Here is an 18,246-nt window from a genome sequence, read left to right on the forward strand (position 1 = left end):
GCAAAATTACAGCTCACATCTTCCTTCAAATGAAAAATCCCTAACCTAACTTACATATTAGCAATGTTGTAGTAATATATCAGTTAATAACAGTTACCAATCATATAATAATATGACATAGAATATGCATTATTGTAAAATATTTCTGAACACGGCTCATCCAATTAAGATAAAGAAGATAAGAACTATCTGCTTTATAATTCACTTTTTTTTGTATGTCTCCAAATTTGCACTTGGCCAATTTGTCCTGCTGTTATTATGAATATTATTGTTTTACTTCACTAAAACATTATCCCTGGAATATTATTATTATTATATTTACCAGGAAATATGAGCCTGATTGATCTAGTTTTAGTTTTCTGTGGAAAGTTATACCATCTCTGCCCTTTATAATTATTTACAGTGATTAAGAGCAATTATGTCTTTTTTGACAAAGTGTGATTAATTATAGCGTTGTTGGCAGAAGCGTTTTGAGTTGATCTATGCATTATGTGCAAGTAAACATAAACAGATAAATGCCCTCTCACTCTGCATTTAGGAAATGTTTTCAGCAAAGCTTATATTTCAAAGCATTGTGAGGGCAGCTTCACAAATAGACCAGTTTATTTAAGCACCTTGATGTGTACGAAGCAGCATGCCACATTTTTTTATTTTTTTAAACGCTTCCATTTGAGATAAATCCACTAGAAAGGTGCACAGAGCATTGCCACTAATCTCCAAATAGCCATGAAGGGAGGCTTTTCCCTAGAAAAACAGTCGTGGCTTTGAACCGTTGACTTACAGAACATTAAGATCTGCGAAAGGGCCCTTCTTCGTCCTTTTTATAGAGTTCAGTACACAGATAAGTCATGTGTAAGTCAACCAGAACTGCTCCTGCATCAGTGATCTGTTGTCCATTCATCCTTGTTCACAGTGCGATTTGCAGCCTCCACAACAATGGCTTATTTTGGCTTCCAAGATTCAGGGAGGCAGAAACATAAAGTATGATTGGAAAAATCCCATATCAGAGTTAACATCTTTTTTTTTTTTTTTTTTGCAGATCCAGTTGGACTGCCAAAGTTTTCACTGACCCCACCACAATTTTTTTAGAGTTGTAGGAACACAGTCAAGGCTCTTTGAATATTGTCTTTTTTCGTCAAAATTGGAGTCTTGATTCCCTTTCTTAGGCCATCCAGTAAGAAATCGGAATAGAGTTTCCTTTGCTAGGCATCTCTGGACACAATGATTTATCCCTAAGTGATTTTTAGTCCTTAGTTTGCCAAGTGTATTTCCCTCTAATTCATCCAGGGAAAGACTCTGTTACTGTTTATACTAAAGCATGTACTTTATCTAATGTGAATTACATATTGATTTAACACACTTTTGTGAAAAAAAACAAACAATTGAAACAGTGTATTTCATCAATATGGGTCCCTGTAAAGGATATGTGTATTGTTGGTGAAGCTAACCTTTACAGGGCCCTGCCAGTGTCCTTGGCCCATTCTGCCCTCAGACCTGGTGGGAAATGGCAGGAAGCAGAACTGTGTGGCATGCTTCCTGCTGGCCTTTGGCAGCCATATCGCAGCACGGCATCATGGGTCACCGTGAGTGCAGAGATAACATCATTGAGCGCTTGGAACTAAAGAGCACATCATACAATGTATATGAAATAGGTCATTTTATGATGTAATTTCAAAGCTGTTTAAGAAACAGTGTCATTTTGATAATACTTATACTGTTACAGTAATAATTAATGCACCAGACGCATGGTCCAAAAGGGTTGTTTTTAGTCTCTTTATGAATCATGGGTGTGTTTTTGGGTATAACATGCAATTAACCAGCCAGAGTGTCATCTCCCATTCCCTTAAAAAGCCAGGTGCGCTTGCACCATGGTGGATTGCTATTTACATGGCGGAATATAGACACCCACAACCTGACGAGTCAGTTTAAGTACATGTGTGTAATGCCACGATTGGTCAAATAATTAGCCAATTTCATTACTGCAAATATCTAATTCTGATACATGCAATGACTATCCATTATGACATGTAGGCATTTTTATCTTTATGTACACAATAATAATCTTTTATATTGTAATATTTTTATTTGTAATATTTGTGCACCTGCCTTTAGGCGCATATTACTAACGCGTCCTTTAAAAAAATACTGCGCCATTGACTTTAGACCAGGTTTTTGTTGGTCAGTGGCGCAGTCATTTTCAGTTGCCTCAAAATAGCAACACGCCAGCAATGCGCCTGAACATTTTCAAACCAGCACACCCATGGGCGAACAGATGGGTACGGGTGCATTTGCTATTTAAACAACGTGGGCGCTGGACGTGAAAATGATAACTGCGTTGGGCTGAAACTAGCAAAAAAACACTTGCATCGCACCTGACGTCGCATTGCGCCGGGTGTTGATAGGGCCCTTAGAGAGCAACTATTTATAACGCCATCATGTTTTATTTTGAATTTTGAATAGCAAAGGATAGATCTTTGATCAGAAACATTTACTATACAGTACTTAAGGTAAAGGAGGTCTGTAGTTCCTGGAGAGTGCTGTCCACACTGGCATTCCCAGAAAAAAATGCTTTGTGCCATGATGGTGCCATAATGACGTTCATCCCTATTCATTTTTATTGTATAGAAAAGACAATGAAATACTAAATATCTCCCTTTGCGTAAAACAGGATTCGGAACAGTGTGAGGGTGGCTAAATAACAGAACTAATACTGTAAATAACAAGAGACTATTCATATAAGTTCCTTGAGGATTTGTCCTCTTTCCTCTCATCTTTTATGAAATCACACTTGTATGATCAAAAAGACATCATACATAATCATAAGCAAAAAGACATAATACAGCATAGCCATGAATGCAATCCGTCCTTGAGTGTGTAGTTCTTCATAGCCTAGTTCCTTTGATATACAGATACTGTTACACTCTGGCACAACATGGAACCAAAGAGTACTTCAGAAGTGCGGATAACCATCTCATTCGGCTGCTGGAGACAGAAACACATAGCTGGGTAATAGGAAGCACCTGACAAGGTTCACTAATGCCAAGACTGTGTTTATGTCTGAATTTTTGTGTCTCAGTGCCCAGTCAGACCACTCTGGGGGCACAGGACCATCCCAAACATGAGCTTTTCCCCCTCCTCTGTCCTCTCGTGTCCCCGTCATGACCCTTCTTGTCTTCCTCTTGCAGGCACCAGTATATTCACCGTATATGAGGCCGCATCTCAGGAGGGATGGGTCTTCATCATGTATCGAGCCATCGACAGCTTCCCACGCTGGCGCTCATATTTCTACTTCATCACGCTCATCTTCTTCCTCGCCTGGCTGGTCAAGGTGGAAAAAGCCTTTTCTTCTCACACCAGCGATCTGCAAAAACTTAGTCATAATCTGCACATGGGTCCTCCTTCTAGTCATAGAAAAGTCAGGGTTATTCGAGGTCTCTCTTATGCTCTCTCTTATGCATTTATTTGATCAACAAATACAGTAAAAACAGTAATAATATAATAATAAATATTATTAAAAATATGAAAATAATTGTTTTAAACAAATTGTTTAAGTGTAGTGTGGACCTCAGGGGAAAAAATGTATTATGAAACACCCTTTAATTCAGATGGTTGAGGAATATTCAGGGTTCACTGCAAGTTAAGCTCTGCTGAAACAATCTTGTGGTTATCAATTACCAAATAAGGAAATAATTTTGACATAGCTAGCACTTTGAATTCAAACCTCACTACAAATTAAAGGCAACAGTTCTGACATGTTAGATATATAGTGTATGCATATTATCATTAACACAGATATGTGTTCAGACTTTTCACTCACATGCCAGACAACAACCACAAGCATTCAATAAAATCCTAATTTATGGGCATTCATTTATTTATTTTCTTGTATTCCCAGAATGTGTTCATCGCTGTGATTATAGAAACTTTTGCTGAGATCAGAGTGCAGTTCCAGCAAATGTGGGGGTCCCGGAGCAGCACCACGTCAACAGCTACTACACAGGTGAATGCAAATACACTTACGCACATCTGCACAAAAAGCTAGCTTCGGTGTATGATTCATTTTCCACATTTGTTAATCTCTTTGATCATCCCTCTGTTCAAAATATATATAGGCAGATGTAATTAAACCAACCAAAGCAAAAATATCAAAACCTTCAATATTAGCATTTATGATTATTAAGCACAGACCGACACACCAACACAGACATCTGAAGGAATTCTTCCCATAATTCCTTGGAGGCTGTGAGTCTGGCTTCCCTGGCCTTCAGCAGGCAGGATACACCCAAGAGCAAGCTGTTTTTTAAATAAATTTGGCTGCTTGTTAGGTGGGGGCCCCGAACGGCACAGAGAGATTTGATTGGGCGGCTGGCAGACTCAAGGGTGAGTCACAGAGGAAGGTGGCTGAAAACACAGCAGGCTGAAAGAGAGGAAAAGACAGAGAATGTGTCATTCAGCTTGGATTTGATGTGACTGATCAACTGAAAGGATATAGAGAATTAATTAACCCTAAATGCTCTTGCTTTCCTGCCTGCAAAGCTCTCCTGTGGGGAAACCTGTCCTGTTGATTTTATACAACCATCGCCTACCTAATGTTTGGTGCGAAATTCACACTAACCAAGCTAATGGTGCAAATGCACAGAAAATCTGGAGTGGGGGCGTGGTGTGAAAAGTTGTGTGTGTAATTGTGTGAACTGAGGCATAGTGTCTCCCTGACTGCGCCAGTCACAGTGCCAAAGCCAGTCCTGGAGCAGAGCCTTGGAGGTTGGCATGAGTGGAGCTGGCAGCTTTTTTGGCAGCACAGGAGTGACCTGACCACCGTTATTCAAGTCTTATGGTTGTAGAAGTGCACTTTGGAAAAAGAACGGTTATAGGAACATTTATTCCAGCACTGCTTTAGTGGGGTAAATCTCATGAAGAAATGCCTGACACATATGTCACCTCAACCAAAAATAACAAATCATGAAGAAAACCAGAACCCTTAAAATTCTCATTTCTGTAATCCAAAACAAATTTTATTTTTGTTACTGAAATACATGAATGAAAATCATCGTTTTATATTTTTCATAATATAAATAATGCTATGATGTATAAATACTTTTAGAATTTCATTTAAATATACATTTTAATAATAATATATATTTATTGTTATTGTTTTTGGCAAAAAATTCTCTCTAAAGTAAAAACACTAATATTGTGAAACTATTATCATCAATGTTGAAAATGTTTTGCTGTTTATTACTTTTGTGGAAACCATGATAAACTTTTATTTTAGGATTATTTGATGAATATAAAGTTCAAAGGAACAGCTTTTATTTCAAATAGTTTTTTTCTTTACTGTCACTTTCAATCAATTTAATGCATCCATGCTGAATAAAAAACTAAAATAAATCTTACTTACCCTAAACTTTTGAGTGGTAATGAACTGTACATGTTCTTGACAGGTTTCACGATACTCCACTATACCAAAGAATACCATACTACCATAAAATAAATGATTAAGAAATGAGAAAATGATGGCCACAGGTTTTTAAAATGGAATACAATTCTGTTGCAAATCTACAGTAAAGCCTTTCAAAAGCAATAAGACAAATCTTATTTTGAGGACACAAAGTTGAATTGTGTTCAGTAAAATATAGTTTTCCAAGTCCATTTCCATTTACAGAACTTTGAATCGATTCCTTATCTATAATGTCTGCAGTGAAAACGGTATAATGTAGTCTTTTGCTCTTGGTCTAGGTAAGGCCATTTTGGGGGGCTACAACTTCACAGCGAGAAATAGCTTAGGAATGTGTGTGAGAGTCTTGGTTGGTTATTTCCTGTCATGAAATATTGGGCAAGAAACATCAGCTTAAATTTAAAGGGTCTGTTACTGTTTTGAAAGTTAATTCACAATGTCTTTTTTTAACCATTTGTAATATAAAAGCAGATTTATACAAACAATTTACATTGGTATACTGTCATAGTAATGTTTGAATACAATTTTGGACGCGCATTTATTAAAGCAGGTCACAATGTTATTGTGACCTCATAAATATGCAAATAAGAATGATAACCCAGGGTTTATAAATATAAAGTGTGAAATCGTGAACCCTGACTACCCAGAATTAAAAAGCACCCTGAGTTAACAAATTTAAGTGTTGTGACCTTGAAAACAAATATCCTTTCTGTGTCTTAATTTTAATTATGCTGAAATGTTTTTATTGAAGAAAAATCTCTTAGGGTACACAAAACCTTGGTTTATTGAGTGTTTGACAATGCGACTTAGAATGATTCCCTTAATCTGAAAGAAATAAAAAGAATAAGGTTCTCTTGGGGCCTGATGATACTCTTTGGCAAGATTTGCACCATCCCTTTTGTGACTGTCTTATAAAAAATAATATAATTCAATAAGGCCCCTTAAGAAGATTACCACATGAATGGCAAAGTTATAATTACAAGACTATGAGGAGAAACTTTTTAAATATCTATTTATGTAGGTAACCTTTTTAATCTGTCAGAGCTGAAGGGGCATTGTGAGCTTAATGACTGTCATTTCTCTTGGGTTTAATTGGTTATCTATTCTTCTGAACTGATAAAAGACAGACATAAGTGGAACAGCAGCAGTGCATATTAGGAACAGCCATAGGCACATTTTCACTTTTGTGCTTGGGGGTGGGGATGTGAACAATGGTAGGGGGCACAAAATATCTGAAGCTCAGTATATATTTGGAAAATGTACGACAACATTTAATGTGGCACATAGATGTGCATCTCATTCGAAACCTTTTGTGCTATGGACATGAATAGTATGTCAAATTATGTGGTTTGGTGAAGAGAGGAGGGCTATTAGTTTTCTGAACAATAAGTTTTATTTAGATTTTCATATGGCAGATGATAAAAAGGCTTCAAGTACAGAGCCATTTGATAGTTCTGGGCTGTGTACATATGGATATGAGTAGCCTCTGTTGTTTGCCAGATTCAAGGTGCCTGCTGAAGCATCGCCTACCTCCTCTAGTCCCTGCTGTCTCCGCCACTGTCTCCTCGTATCTGTCATGGTGAAGTCATGGTGCATTTAGATTCTGAAATGTGAATAGATGCTCGCTGGATCATGAAGTCAATTTCTTGTGACCTTGCCTGTGTTTATAAAATGGTTATGAAGTTGGTGAAGAATTATAATTGCCAATTGTTTTTGTTAGTGTCAGTTGTCTTTGAAGCCAACTCTTTTGCTTATTTTTTCCCCACTTTATTTTCTACATTTGTGTTATCAAATATGCATTTTGATGGCATTTAGAATTATTTTATGTTAACTGACAAACTGCCAGTCATTCACACTTGTTAACAATTGGCCTTCCCTTTCTCCTTCATTCTTTCCCTCTCTTCATCTCTGCTTCTGGTGGCAGATGTTTCACGAGGACGCGTCTGGAGGATGGCAGCTCGTGGCGGTGGACGTGAATAAACCACATGGCCGGGCGCCTGCTTGCCTCCAGGTACCAGACATGCGATTTAATGGCACTGACGCCCCCGACCATCAGCACACCCTCAGTATTGCCTGACTGCCACATCTAATGCCATACTGCTGTGTGGGAGTGCAAGAAATGTGCTGCAGGCGGCCCGAACGCAATAGCCACATTTAGATTTCGCTCAAACTAGCTGGTAGGAATTTGACAGAGAATGAATAGACTGTAGAATGAACACAGCAAAGATGGGCCTACAGGCATAACTATGGGCATAACTATAGGCCTACATAACACATATAAAATAAAAGGGAATATTTAGGCCTATAGGCTACGTGATATTTCACTATATAATTAGGTCTACTGATTAACAAAATGAAAGTGGTTTATTGTGGTGCACTCCAAAGATCTAGGAAAGGAAACAGACATTCTGATTGTTTTCGTTATTTAAGTGTCTTTTATAAATGTATGAATTATGTCTTGCTTTTAACTGTATGACCATAAATTACGGAGTACAGTTTACTGTCTTAGGAGGAAAAATGATTCCAGTGGTCACGCCGGCGCCTCACGCGCGCGCACATAAATTCTTGTGTTGCTTACTTGATATCGCAGCCTGTTAAATAATTAAAATAAAATACAATCAGCCAAACATATAAAACGTTACACTGCTCAATTCAATTCTGTAATACAATCTGCCATTTACCACCCGTGACCACCGCCTGACTGTGCCATTATGTGAAGTATGATGTCGATAATGCGAGTAAAGTAGCTACAAAGCTTATACATAATAAATTTTTTTAATTCATTTTGGCATGACGTTTATTTAGCCTGAATACTTAATACTTAATACTTAACTTTAGAGGTTTTGTGATAAAATAAAATAGGGCAGTTTTGTTCATAATTTATGTTTACAAACATTATAATTATATTATATATCATAAATATAGGCTAGGCTATTTGTAAACATTTTATTTTATTTACCGATAACTTACATTATTTCTGAATGTAATAATAAAATGCGACGTATACGCGACATATCTTTTTTCCTCTCAGGAATAGCTTGGGTATTTTTAACCATGCAGCAAACATTTTAAAAATACTTTATAACCCGTTGATCAGTGGCGTGCACAGTGGGGGATCGCGGTGCCCCCGCATTCCCATTTCTCCCCCCGGAACGCGATTTCTACCGAGGGAGAACAATACCCCCCCCGGAACGCGATTGCGCCCCTGCCAGGTCTGTGCATGCCACTGCCATTGATAGTTTTTCCTTTTCTTTATTAGGTTTACATTAGGACAGAATCTTGTTATAAAGATAATTGTAGGCCTATTGGCTAAGACGGCAAATACTCTTTGTTTTTTATTAAATAAAATGCTGTACGTATTATTATTATTATTATTATTATTAAGTAGGCTACATGCAAACAAAAAAAAAAAAAAGTTAAAAAATAACGTTATTAACCGTTATTTTTTCTAAACAAACCGGTTTCGGAACGTTAATAATACAGAAGGAATGCTGGAACAGAAACGTTAAAATACCGATTCTGCTCGGAGTGAAACGACCTGACAGTAAAGCCCTGACAGTAACTCACATTCCCACACACCCATATTAATATACTTAATATCTTTGCATAAGCACAAGAGTTTTTTTTACACTTTCCTCTTATTTTACTTTAAATCAGTGAGTATTAATTTTGAAGTCAACATGAAATCAATACTGACCCCATTTACTTTTAATTTACCATGTTCCTTGTCTTATTCTGCATGACTTATCAGTACATGTTAGTCGAAAGAAAATAAGGATTTCAAATACCATTTTAGGTTGACTTTAATGGACAAAAAGTTAAATGGCTCATTTTAATACTGCAGAGAAATTATAAATTGGGTTTGAATGGTCATAGAATGGAGTGGGCTTTTGAAGGTTGATAATACCATAATAGCAGAAAAGACAGCATCTGGAGAGAGTCTAATGGTACTTACATTTAAAAAAACAGTCCTGCCTTTTAGAGCTGCCTACACAAAGGGAGAGAGATCATCAGTGAAAATAGACCCTCAGCAGTGTCACATAGAATTTAATATACAAAAATACATTTTAATGCATCATCACACTATTTGGGTTAACAGTGTAATCCTGGTGAAAAGCTTGAATTTTGTCCTCATATGGCTTTTCAATTGTGCACATGGTAGAGAGCATTTGTAAATATTCAGTGCAAGTTTAAAAAAAAAAAAGAAAAAAAAAAGACCAAAGACTGGCATTTAATGACATTTCTGGGGCCAGGTTTTCATGAGGTGATCCCATCAGGTAAAGGAAAGCTTTTGTATTTCCTCAGAGAGGGGCAAAGGTTACAGGGGTGGGATGCGGTGAATGAGAGAGAGAACTCAGCAAGTGGGTGGAGATGTAGTTCATCATAGACTTCAATCACAATGGCTTTCAGCACAATAATGTGAACTATTATTGAAGAGTCGTGCCACAAATGGCAGACAAATGAACACTAACCTGGACTGAAATGAAAGGAAACTCATTTTTTCCCTTGTGAAAGGGAATGAAGTTGCAATAAAAAAGGTAGGGCAGTGTTTATACAGCTAATATATATATATATGGAATGGTTACATGGTTTGCCTTAAAGGGCACTTCAGTTTTGTACAGATTCCTGAGTGAATCTCACAATATGACAGAAATTTCTGTCATATTTAGGCATGTGACGATATCAAATTTTCATGTTGCGATAATTGCTGAAGCTTTTATCATGGTATACGGTATTATCACGATATTGAAATCAGTTGCAAAAAAAGTGTCATAGTATAACAGGATTTAAGAACTTTTTCTTATAACAAAAAGAAGTCTGAATGTTTAAATACAATAACACAATACACAAATTATAAAGTAAAATTTTTCAAACAGATTAAAGTGCAAAAGAAAAGAACAACAGGTAACACTTTATAATAAGGTCTCATTATTTAATGTTAGTTAATGCATTAACTAAGATTAAGAATGAGCAATATCTACATTTGTTACAGAAGGCATTATTTTTTGTTAATGTTGGTTAAGAAATACAACGTCTCGGTTACAAAGGTAACCCTCGTTCCCTGAAGGAGGGAACGGAGACGTACGTCGGACAGACCGACGAATAGGAATCTCGCTAGAGAGGCCAATCTACTTCGAGTGTAACTACAACGAGCCAATGCACATTGGCATGCAATCATATGCATCAGCTGCTCGCCTCGCAGCGCGGGTATATAACGAGCAGCAGGTGCGTTGCATCTTCAGGTTTTCGCTGAGGAGCCGAACCGGATAGGCGGCAGCATCAGCGGGGTACAGCGACTGTGGCGACGGGACGTACGTCTCCGTTCCCTCCTTCAGGGAACGAGGGTTACCTTTGTAACCGAGACGTTCCCATTCAGTCGGTCACGTTCGACGTACGTCGGACAGACCGACGAATAGGAATCCCTACCAAAGCGCCACAGGGGCTGCCCTCTTCCAGCGCTCTGTTGTAAGCCACCTGAACCCCCTTGCCTACGGACGGTGGGACAGGGCTAACACAGAGAGTGTCAATCACTGCTGTTCCCCAAAACCCATTCAGTGAGACTATTGGATAACGCTGGGAAAGCGTACCCTTCCGCTGGGAAAGGAACGCTGCGGAAGCCACATCCTTCCCGAAGGAGTTAAGTGGAGAAGTACATATGGACTAACCCGTAGGCTGTACTACATATGGAAGAACTGGGGTGACTCCAACTCGATGAGAGGTGGGTTCTCCCAGAGGGAAAGACACGGGCTTCGTTTAGGAGCAACCGTGGAACTAGACATATGGGATCCCAGTAGGGTCACACATATGGTACCCAGCCTAAACCCGGTTCTCAAGGATACAACGGAGTATAGGCCTAGCGCCAGACGCTCCGCCACGTCGGCTGCCGAAGGGAGATCGGAGGACTCAACAGGGTCTGCCTTGTAGGGACTCTCTGGAGAAAAAAGCACATGTAAGCGCAGCAAGCCGACACTAAGCCGGGGCCTCTCCGTGCCTCTGACCTGAGGTGAGAACACGGGAGGAGACCGGCTCGACACGAAGGCTATAGAATCTAGCGAACGTGTAGGTGTCGCCCAGCCCGCAGCTCTACAGATGTCTGTAGCGAGGCGCCACGAGCCAGCGCCCAGGAAGATGCGACGCCTCTCGTGGAGTGCGCATGCAACCTGAGCGGGCAGGGCACGCCCTGAGCTTGGTAAGCCAGGGCGATGGCATCCACTATCCAGTGGGCCATCCTCTGCTTGGAGACAGCCTTTCCCTTCTGCTGGCCTCCGTAACAGACAAAGAGCTGGTCTGAGGTCCTGAAGCTTTGAGTTCTGTCTATGTACAGTCGCAAAGCGCGAACTGGACAGAGCAAAGCCAGGGCTGGGTCTGCCTCCTCCGAGGGCAGCGCTTGCAGGCTCACTACCTGGTCCCTGAAGGGAGTGGTAGGAACCTTGGGCACAAGCCAGGCCGGGGTCTCAGTACCACATGGCCGTCACCCGGCCCGAACTCCAGGCATGATTCGTCGACCGAAAAAGACTGCAGGTCCCCTACCCTCTTGATGGAGGCCAATGCAACCAGCAGCAAAGTCTTCATAGACAGAATCTTTAAGTCTGCTGATTGCAAGGGCTCAAAGGGAGCAATCTGAAGTGCTCTCAGCACCAGAGCAAGGTCCCAAGAGGGTATGGAGGGAGGACGAGGAGGATTTAACCGCCTCGCCCCCCTAAGGAACCTGACGACCAGGTCGTGCTGACCAACAGATTTGCCATCTATGTGGTCATGATATGCGGAGATAGCAGCAGTATGGACTTTGAGGGTGGAGGGGGACAGCCTACGCTCCAACCCCTGCTGCAAGAAGGAAAGCACGACACCGATCGAGCATCTTCGGGGGTCCTCTCGACGAGAAGAACACCACTCGACGAACAGGTTCCACTTCAAGGCGTAAGCCCGTCTCGTAGACGGAGCACGTGCCGAAGCGATGGTGTTAAGTACCTCGGGGGGTAAGTCACCTAGAACCTCCGCGTCCCGTCCAGGGACCAGACATGGAGTTTCCAGAGGTCTGGACGCGGGTGCCAGAGAGTGCCCCGTCTCTGAGAAAGAAGGTCCTTCCTCAGAGGAATGGGCCAGGGAGGGGCTGTCGCGAGGAGTGAGAGTTCTGGGAACCAGGTCCGGTTGGGCCAATAGGGCGCAACTAGCAGAACCTGCTCCTCGTCCTCCTTGACTTTGCACAGGGTCTGTGCAAGTAGGCTCACTGGGGGAAACGCATATTTGCGAAGGCCCCGGGGCCAGCTGAGCGCCAGTGCGTCTGTTCCGAGTGTTCCCCGGACAGGGAGTAAAACAACCGGCAATGGGAGGTTTCTGGTGAGGCAAACAGGTCTACCTGAGCCTCTCCGAACTCTCTCCAAATCAGCTGGACCACCTGGGGGTGGAGTCGCCACTCTCCTGGCCGCGCAGCTCGTGATAGCTCGTCGGCCACACGGTTGAGCACACCGGGAATATGAATGGCACGAAGCGACCTCAGATGCTTCTGACTCCAGAGGAGGAGATGGCGGGCGAGTTGCGACATGCGACGGGAGCGTAGACCACCTTGACGGTTGATGTACGCAACGGTCGCAGTGTTGTCCGTCCGGACCAGTACATGCTTGCCCCGTAGCGGCCCTTTGAGGCGGCTCAGGGCAAGGCGTACCGCTAGCAACTCGAGGCAGTTGATGTGCCAATGCAGATGGGGGCCCGTCCAACCCCTGACACTGCATGCCCGTTGTACGTGGCACCCCAGCCTGTGGCAGAGGCATCCGTGAATACCACAGCATGCCGGGACACCTGCTCTAGGGGTACTCCAGCCCGAAGAAACAAGGGGTCCGACCACGGGCTGAAGGTTTGGCGGCACTCCTGAGTGATTGCCACCCGGAACGTGCCGCGTTGCCACGCCCATCTCGGGATCCGGCCATGGAGCCAGTGTTGAAGCGGTCTCATATGAAGCAGACCGAGCGGGGTTACTGCCGCTGCGGCTGCCATATGCCCCAGGAGCCTCTGAAAAAATTTCAGTGGAACCGCTGTCCTGCCGTTGAACATATTCAGGCAGTTCAACACCGACTGAGCACGTTCCTCTGTGAGGCGTGCTATCTGTTCGACCGAATCCAACTCCATACCGAGAAAAGAGATCCTCTGCACCGGGGCGAGTTTGCTCTTTTCCCAGTTGACCTGAAGACCCAACTGGCTGAGGTGTCTGAGCACCAAATCCCTGTGTTCGCACCACTGATCCCGGGACTGTGCCAGAATGAGCCAGTCGTCGAGATAGTTAAGGATGCGAACACCCTGTTCTCTCATGGGAACAAGGGCTCCCTCCACGACCTTCGTGAAGACGCGGGGAGACAGGGCCAGCCCGAAGGGTAAGACTCTGTACTGATATGCTTGACCTTCGAACGCAAAAACGCAGGAATGGCCTGTGTCGCGGAAGAATCGAACATGAAAGTACACGTCCTTCAGGTCGATCGCTGCAAACCAATCCTGGGGACGGATGCACTTGAAAATGCATTTCTGCGTGAGCATTTTGAACGGTAGCTTGTGAAGGCTCCGATTCAAAACTCGCAGATCCAGGATCGGTCGTAACCCACCGCTTTTCTTGGGTACAATGAAGTAGGGACTGTAGAACCCTGACCTCATATCGGCTGGAGGGACCGGCTCTATCGCGTCCTTCGCCAGTAGGACCACGATCTCCGCATGCAAGACACGGGCATCGACAGCCTTCACTGCAGTGAGGTGGACACCCCTGAACTTGGGGGGACGCCGGGCGAACTGAATCGCATAGCCGAGCCCGATGGTCCGAATGAGCCAGCGAGACGGACTGGGGAGCGCTAACCAGGCTCACAGAGACCGTACAGGCGGGATCAAAGGGACCGCAGGCGTACCCGCAGTGAGGCAGCGAGGTGGAACACAGGGACGCAGCTCGGGAGGCTCTCTCTGCGAGGCGGCCCGAAGCGGGGTCAGAGTGTGCTGTGCAACACCTACCTGGTTCCACGGTTGGGCAGGGGGCGCAGGAGAGGCTTTGCTGCCTTCTCGACTGCACGCTGCTGCCCTCTGGCGAAGGAAGAGGGGGATGAGAGTGGTGAGGCTTTTCTCCTCCCACTGCTCTCCGAGCCCTCTTCAGACCCAGAGATGGAGGAACTGCTCTCTTTTTGAAAATTTGGGTACCGCTGGCTGTTGGACCAGCGGGAGAACAGAAACAAACCCAACCAACAGGATTTACCACCCGGCCCTCCTCCGGGGGGGGGAGAGCAGCCCCACCCGTCTCTGGGTCACCCGTCTCAGGGGTGATTTTTCACTAACCACTTAAACAGTAGCAGAGACGGGAGGTGTCATCTTCCTGCAGCGGACACAGTAGAGCAGACTGGGCCGGAGTTTTTTTTTTTTTTTATTCTGCAGGGGACGACACCCTTGGCGACGAGCAGACTGAGGGCCCACGAGGAACTCAATGGTTTGTCGGGGGAGGCTCCCCGGTCTGCCACTAACTGAGGAGAACTGCTGGGCTCAGTCCCTGACAGTGTCACCGAAAAGGCCACCTTGTGAGATGGGAGTGTCGAGAAAGCGTTTAGCTTGACGACCTCTTGCACCTCAGCAAGGTAAGCCAGGGGGGCGCTTCTGGACCACTGAGGTGGACATTGTCTGGCCGAAGGCCTGCGCCGTGACTTTGATCACGGTTAGTCAACAAGCGCAGCTCAACCCCGGCTCAGAACTACCCTCATGCATAAAGAGTGCCTTGGCCTCACATGCAGGGTGGGTGTGGTCTGTGAACAGCCACCCCACCCATAAGGGTAGTGAGAGAGTAAAAACTTATGCAGATTTTGGCACTTTTGGCATTCCATATTTATGGCACCAATATAGCTCCATACTGCCAAGTTTTTCATGCACATCCGGAACACCCGGGAAAGCATGGCTGTAAACTCTGAATCTGAGTCAGCATAAGCACACACCATTACAGTGGGCAGCGTCACCCTCATTTCCAGAGCATAACAGCCCTCTCTCCGATGCTGCAATCGACATCTGACCCTCAGCTGGAGCCCTAAATGGAATGCTAGGTTCCCCTATGAAGAGGACCAGCAATCCAATCCAGAAGCTGCACAGCATGTAATGCGCTAGAGGGAGGGGCCCTAGGGGGTTGGTTCCCCGAAGGAACCCCTCAACCTCAAGACACCCAAGCCATTTCACCAAAGTAGACCTCTTCTGGTGCACCAGAGAGGGCGCTACAATGGAGATTAGGCAAGGAGACCGCGCATCTAGAGCGCCGAGCGAGCGCTGGGTTGCCGTGACAACCCGCGCTGCAGCCCGACAGCTCGACGGCACACGACACGCAGAGGAGCGAGAGGTTTGCTCTCGCTGATCTCCGCGGTCTCCCAGAGTGTCGGGCAGACCCGCGGCTGTGCTTTTACACACAAGCGGCAGCTGGCCAACAACAGAGGGGACTCAAGCTTCCCGGAGAAAGAAGAGTCACGACCGGCGTGTCGACGTGATCATGTTCTCATACGAAAACATGAACCACCCACGAACATCGTTTCAGCACGCGCCCAGACATGTGAAACAGTGATCGTGGCCGTCAGTGAGGACAGGAAACGACCGCATCCAGAAACACACAAATAGAATGTCATCTTTAAAAAGACGCAAGCTCTATTTGTGTAAGCTCTTTTAGGGACTTTACTCTTTTAGAGTGCTGAAGCACGCAGGGGAACGGCCGCCGCAACACAGACAGGGACTGTGTGCAGCCTGTCGTGTGCTCTTTCTCTCTTTGAAGGCGCTCACTCTTACCAGCCGTAAAAACGGCTTTCAGCGCTCGAAGCGCACCGTACCGGCCGTGAGAACAGCCTTCTGACGCTGTCAAAACAGCTATTTGCTCTATAACGGCAAACAAAACAAAAAACAGAAAATAAAGAGAGGACTTCGACCCCGCTGCTGTGCTGTTCGCCCGCACTCGAAAAAAAAGAGAAGTTCAACCAAAAAGCTTGACTCGTCTTCTAGCAGACACTTGCTTGCAGAGAACAGGAACAACACCGTTCGGCTCCGAAGCGAAAAGCTGAAGATGCAACGCACCTGCTGCTCGTTATATACCCGCGCTGCGAGGCGAGCAGCTGATGCATATGATTGCATGCATTGCAAATGTGCATTGGCTCGTTGTAGTTACACTCGAAGTAGATTGGCCTCTCTAGCGAGATTCCTATTCGTCGGTCTGTCCGACGTACGTCGAACGTGACCGACTGAATGGGAACTGATCATTGTTAGTTTTAGCTCAAGTCCATTGGAAAAGTTATGACTTTTGATTTTAGTAATGTTATTAAACATTAACTAAGAAATTAACATTAACTAAGATTAATAAATGCTTTTATAAGTATTTTTCATTGTCAGTTTGGTAATAATAAATTAACATGTTAACTAATGAAGCCTAATGTCACTAAGTTTTACTGAACAATAGCAAATAATCAGAACATTTTCAATCATTATAGGGCATGTTGTAGTCCAGATTGAAATATAAAAATGTTTAAGTTTGAAAATAAATAGCCTATTAAGTATTTGGTATTATGATGAACAACATTGTGAATACAAAAAACTGAATGGCTGTTTGAAGCATTTTAAAAACTGTTCAGTAGCGCAGCTGCTTTGTTTACTGGGTTTCCGGGATAACCGCTGCATTTCTGCTGTTCCATCAGCGCCCTTTGCTGTCAGCGAGCGAACTTGCACTTTCATTCAGCGCGTCTCCTTCACTTGTTCCGCCACGTGCTTCTCATGCACTTTGCGCTTGTTTACATCTGAGTGCGTGTCTCTTTGATGCAGCATACAGCGGTGTTGTGCATTTTATATGGTTGACGGGGAAAGTATTCTTAAAATGCATTATAAAAATTAACATATATCAAGATAACAATATCGTGCATATTCATTATCATGATATATCATATTACCGAATATTGGCACGTCTAGTCATATTTCACTCTAAAATCAGACAAAAGATGAGAAAGAAAATTATATTTTTCATAAATAAAATAATTTACATTACATTACTATTTTTTTATTTTCATAAGTAGTATGTCCCCTTCTAATTGTAACATAATTATATAAGAGGGATTATATTGTAACGTTTAGTCCCAAGGAAGAAAGGGAAAGGTTCCAAATTAGGTTCAACTAACAAAAAGTTATTTATTATATAAAACAAACCAAATTAATTCACAAATGAGCAGGTAACGTGACAGTGTGTGAACAAAGCAATGCAAACAAGAACAGACAATGAATGAAAGGAAATGAAGAACTTATAGACATGGGGATGAACTAACTACGGACAGGTGTGCTTGTTAATGAATGTCCATGGTAACTAATGACTGGCGGGAAACTAGAACAAAGGGAAAAGGTAACTGAAGAGAAACAAACTAAAAGTCCATGAAAATGAATCTAAACACAAACCGAACGCCCCCCTTAGGAAGGCACGTCCTTGTGCCGTAAAGGTCCATCAGAGGAGGGAGGAGGAAGGGCAGGGGCTAAGCAGGTGGATAAGTGGTCGGCGAATGGCTGGAGATTAGAGGTGATGGTGGTGGAAGAGATCAAGGTGGTGATGGTGGGAGGAGCCATGGAGGAGAGGATGGTGGAAGGATCCAGGGAGGAACGGATGGCCGACGAGATCCCAGAACGACCCAGGAGATGGCCATGAGAAAGGTAACCAACGGCGGCAGTGACGGGCTCTTGTGGCGGAAGATCTCTCATGCCTCCCAGGACATTACGGGCTGGAATGATGAGTGAAGGTGCCGGGTATCAGAGATGATGTCTTTCTCCTCGATGAC

At 43.6% G+C, this 18,246-nt stretch overlaps 1 protein-coding gene across 6 annotated transcripts in view; it reads left to right on the plus strand.

Moving 5' to 3' along the window:
• Positions 1 to 18,246, plus strand: part of nalcn (sodium leak channel, non-selective) — a 97,019-nt gene that overhangs the window by 11,970 nt on the left and 66,803 nt on the right. For all 6 annotated transcript variants that reach the window (XM_051904664.1, XM_051904661.1, XM_051904662.1 and 3 more), the window contains 3 exons: positions 3,186 to 3,328; positions 3,896 to 4,000; positions 7,380 to 7,466. In XM_051904664.1, the coding sequence (XP_051760624.1) occupies positions 3,186 to 3,328; positions 3,896 to 4,000; positions 7,380 to 7,466 (335 nt within the window). The remainder of the gene's footprint in view (positions 1 to 3,185; positions 3,329 to 3,895; positions 4,001 to 7,379; positions 7,467 to 18,246) is intronic.

This window comes from Ctenopharyngodon idella, chromosome 9, assembly GCF_019924925.1.
Source record: "Ctenopharyngodon idella isolate HZGC_01 chromosome 9, HZGC01, whole genome shotgun sequence".
Taxonomy (NCBI): Eukaryota; Metazoa; Chordata; class Actinopteri; order Cypriniformes; family Xenocyprididae; genus Ctenopharyngodon; species Ctenopharyngodon idella.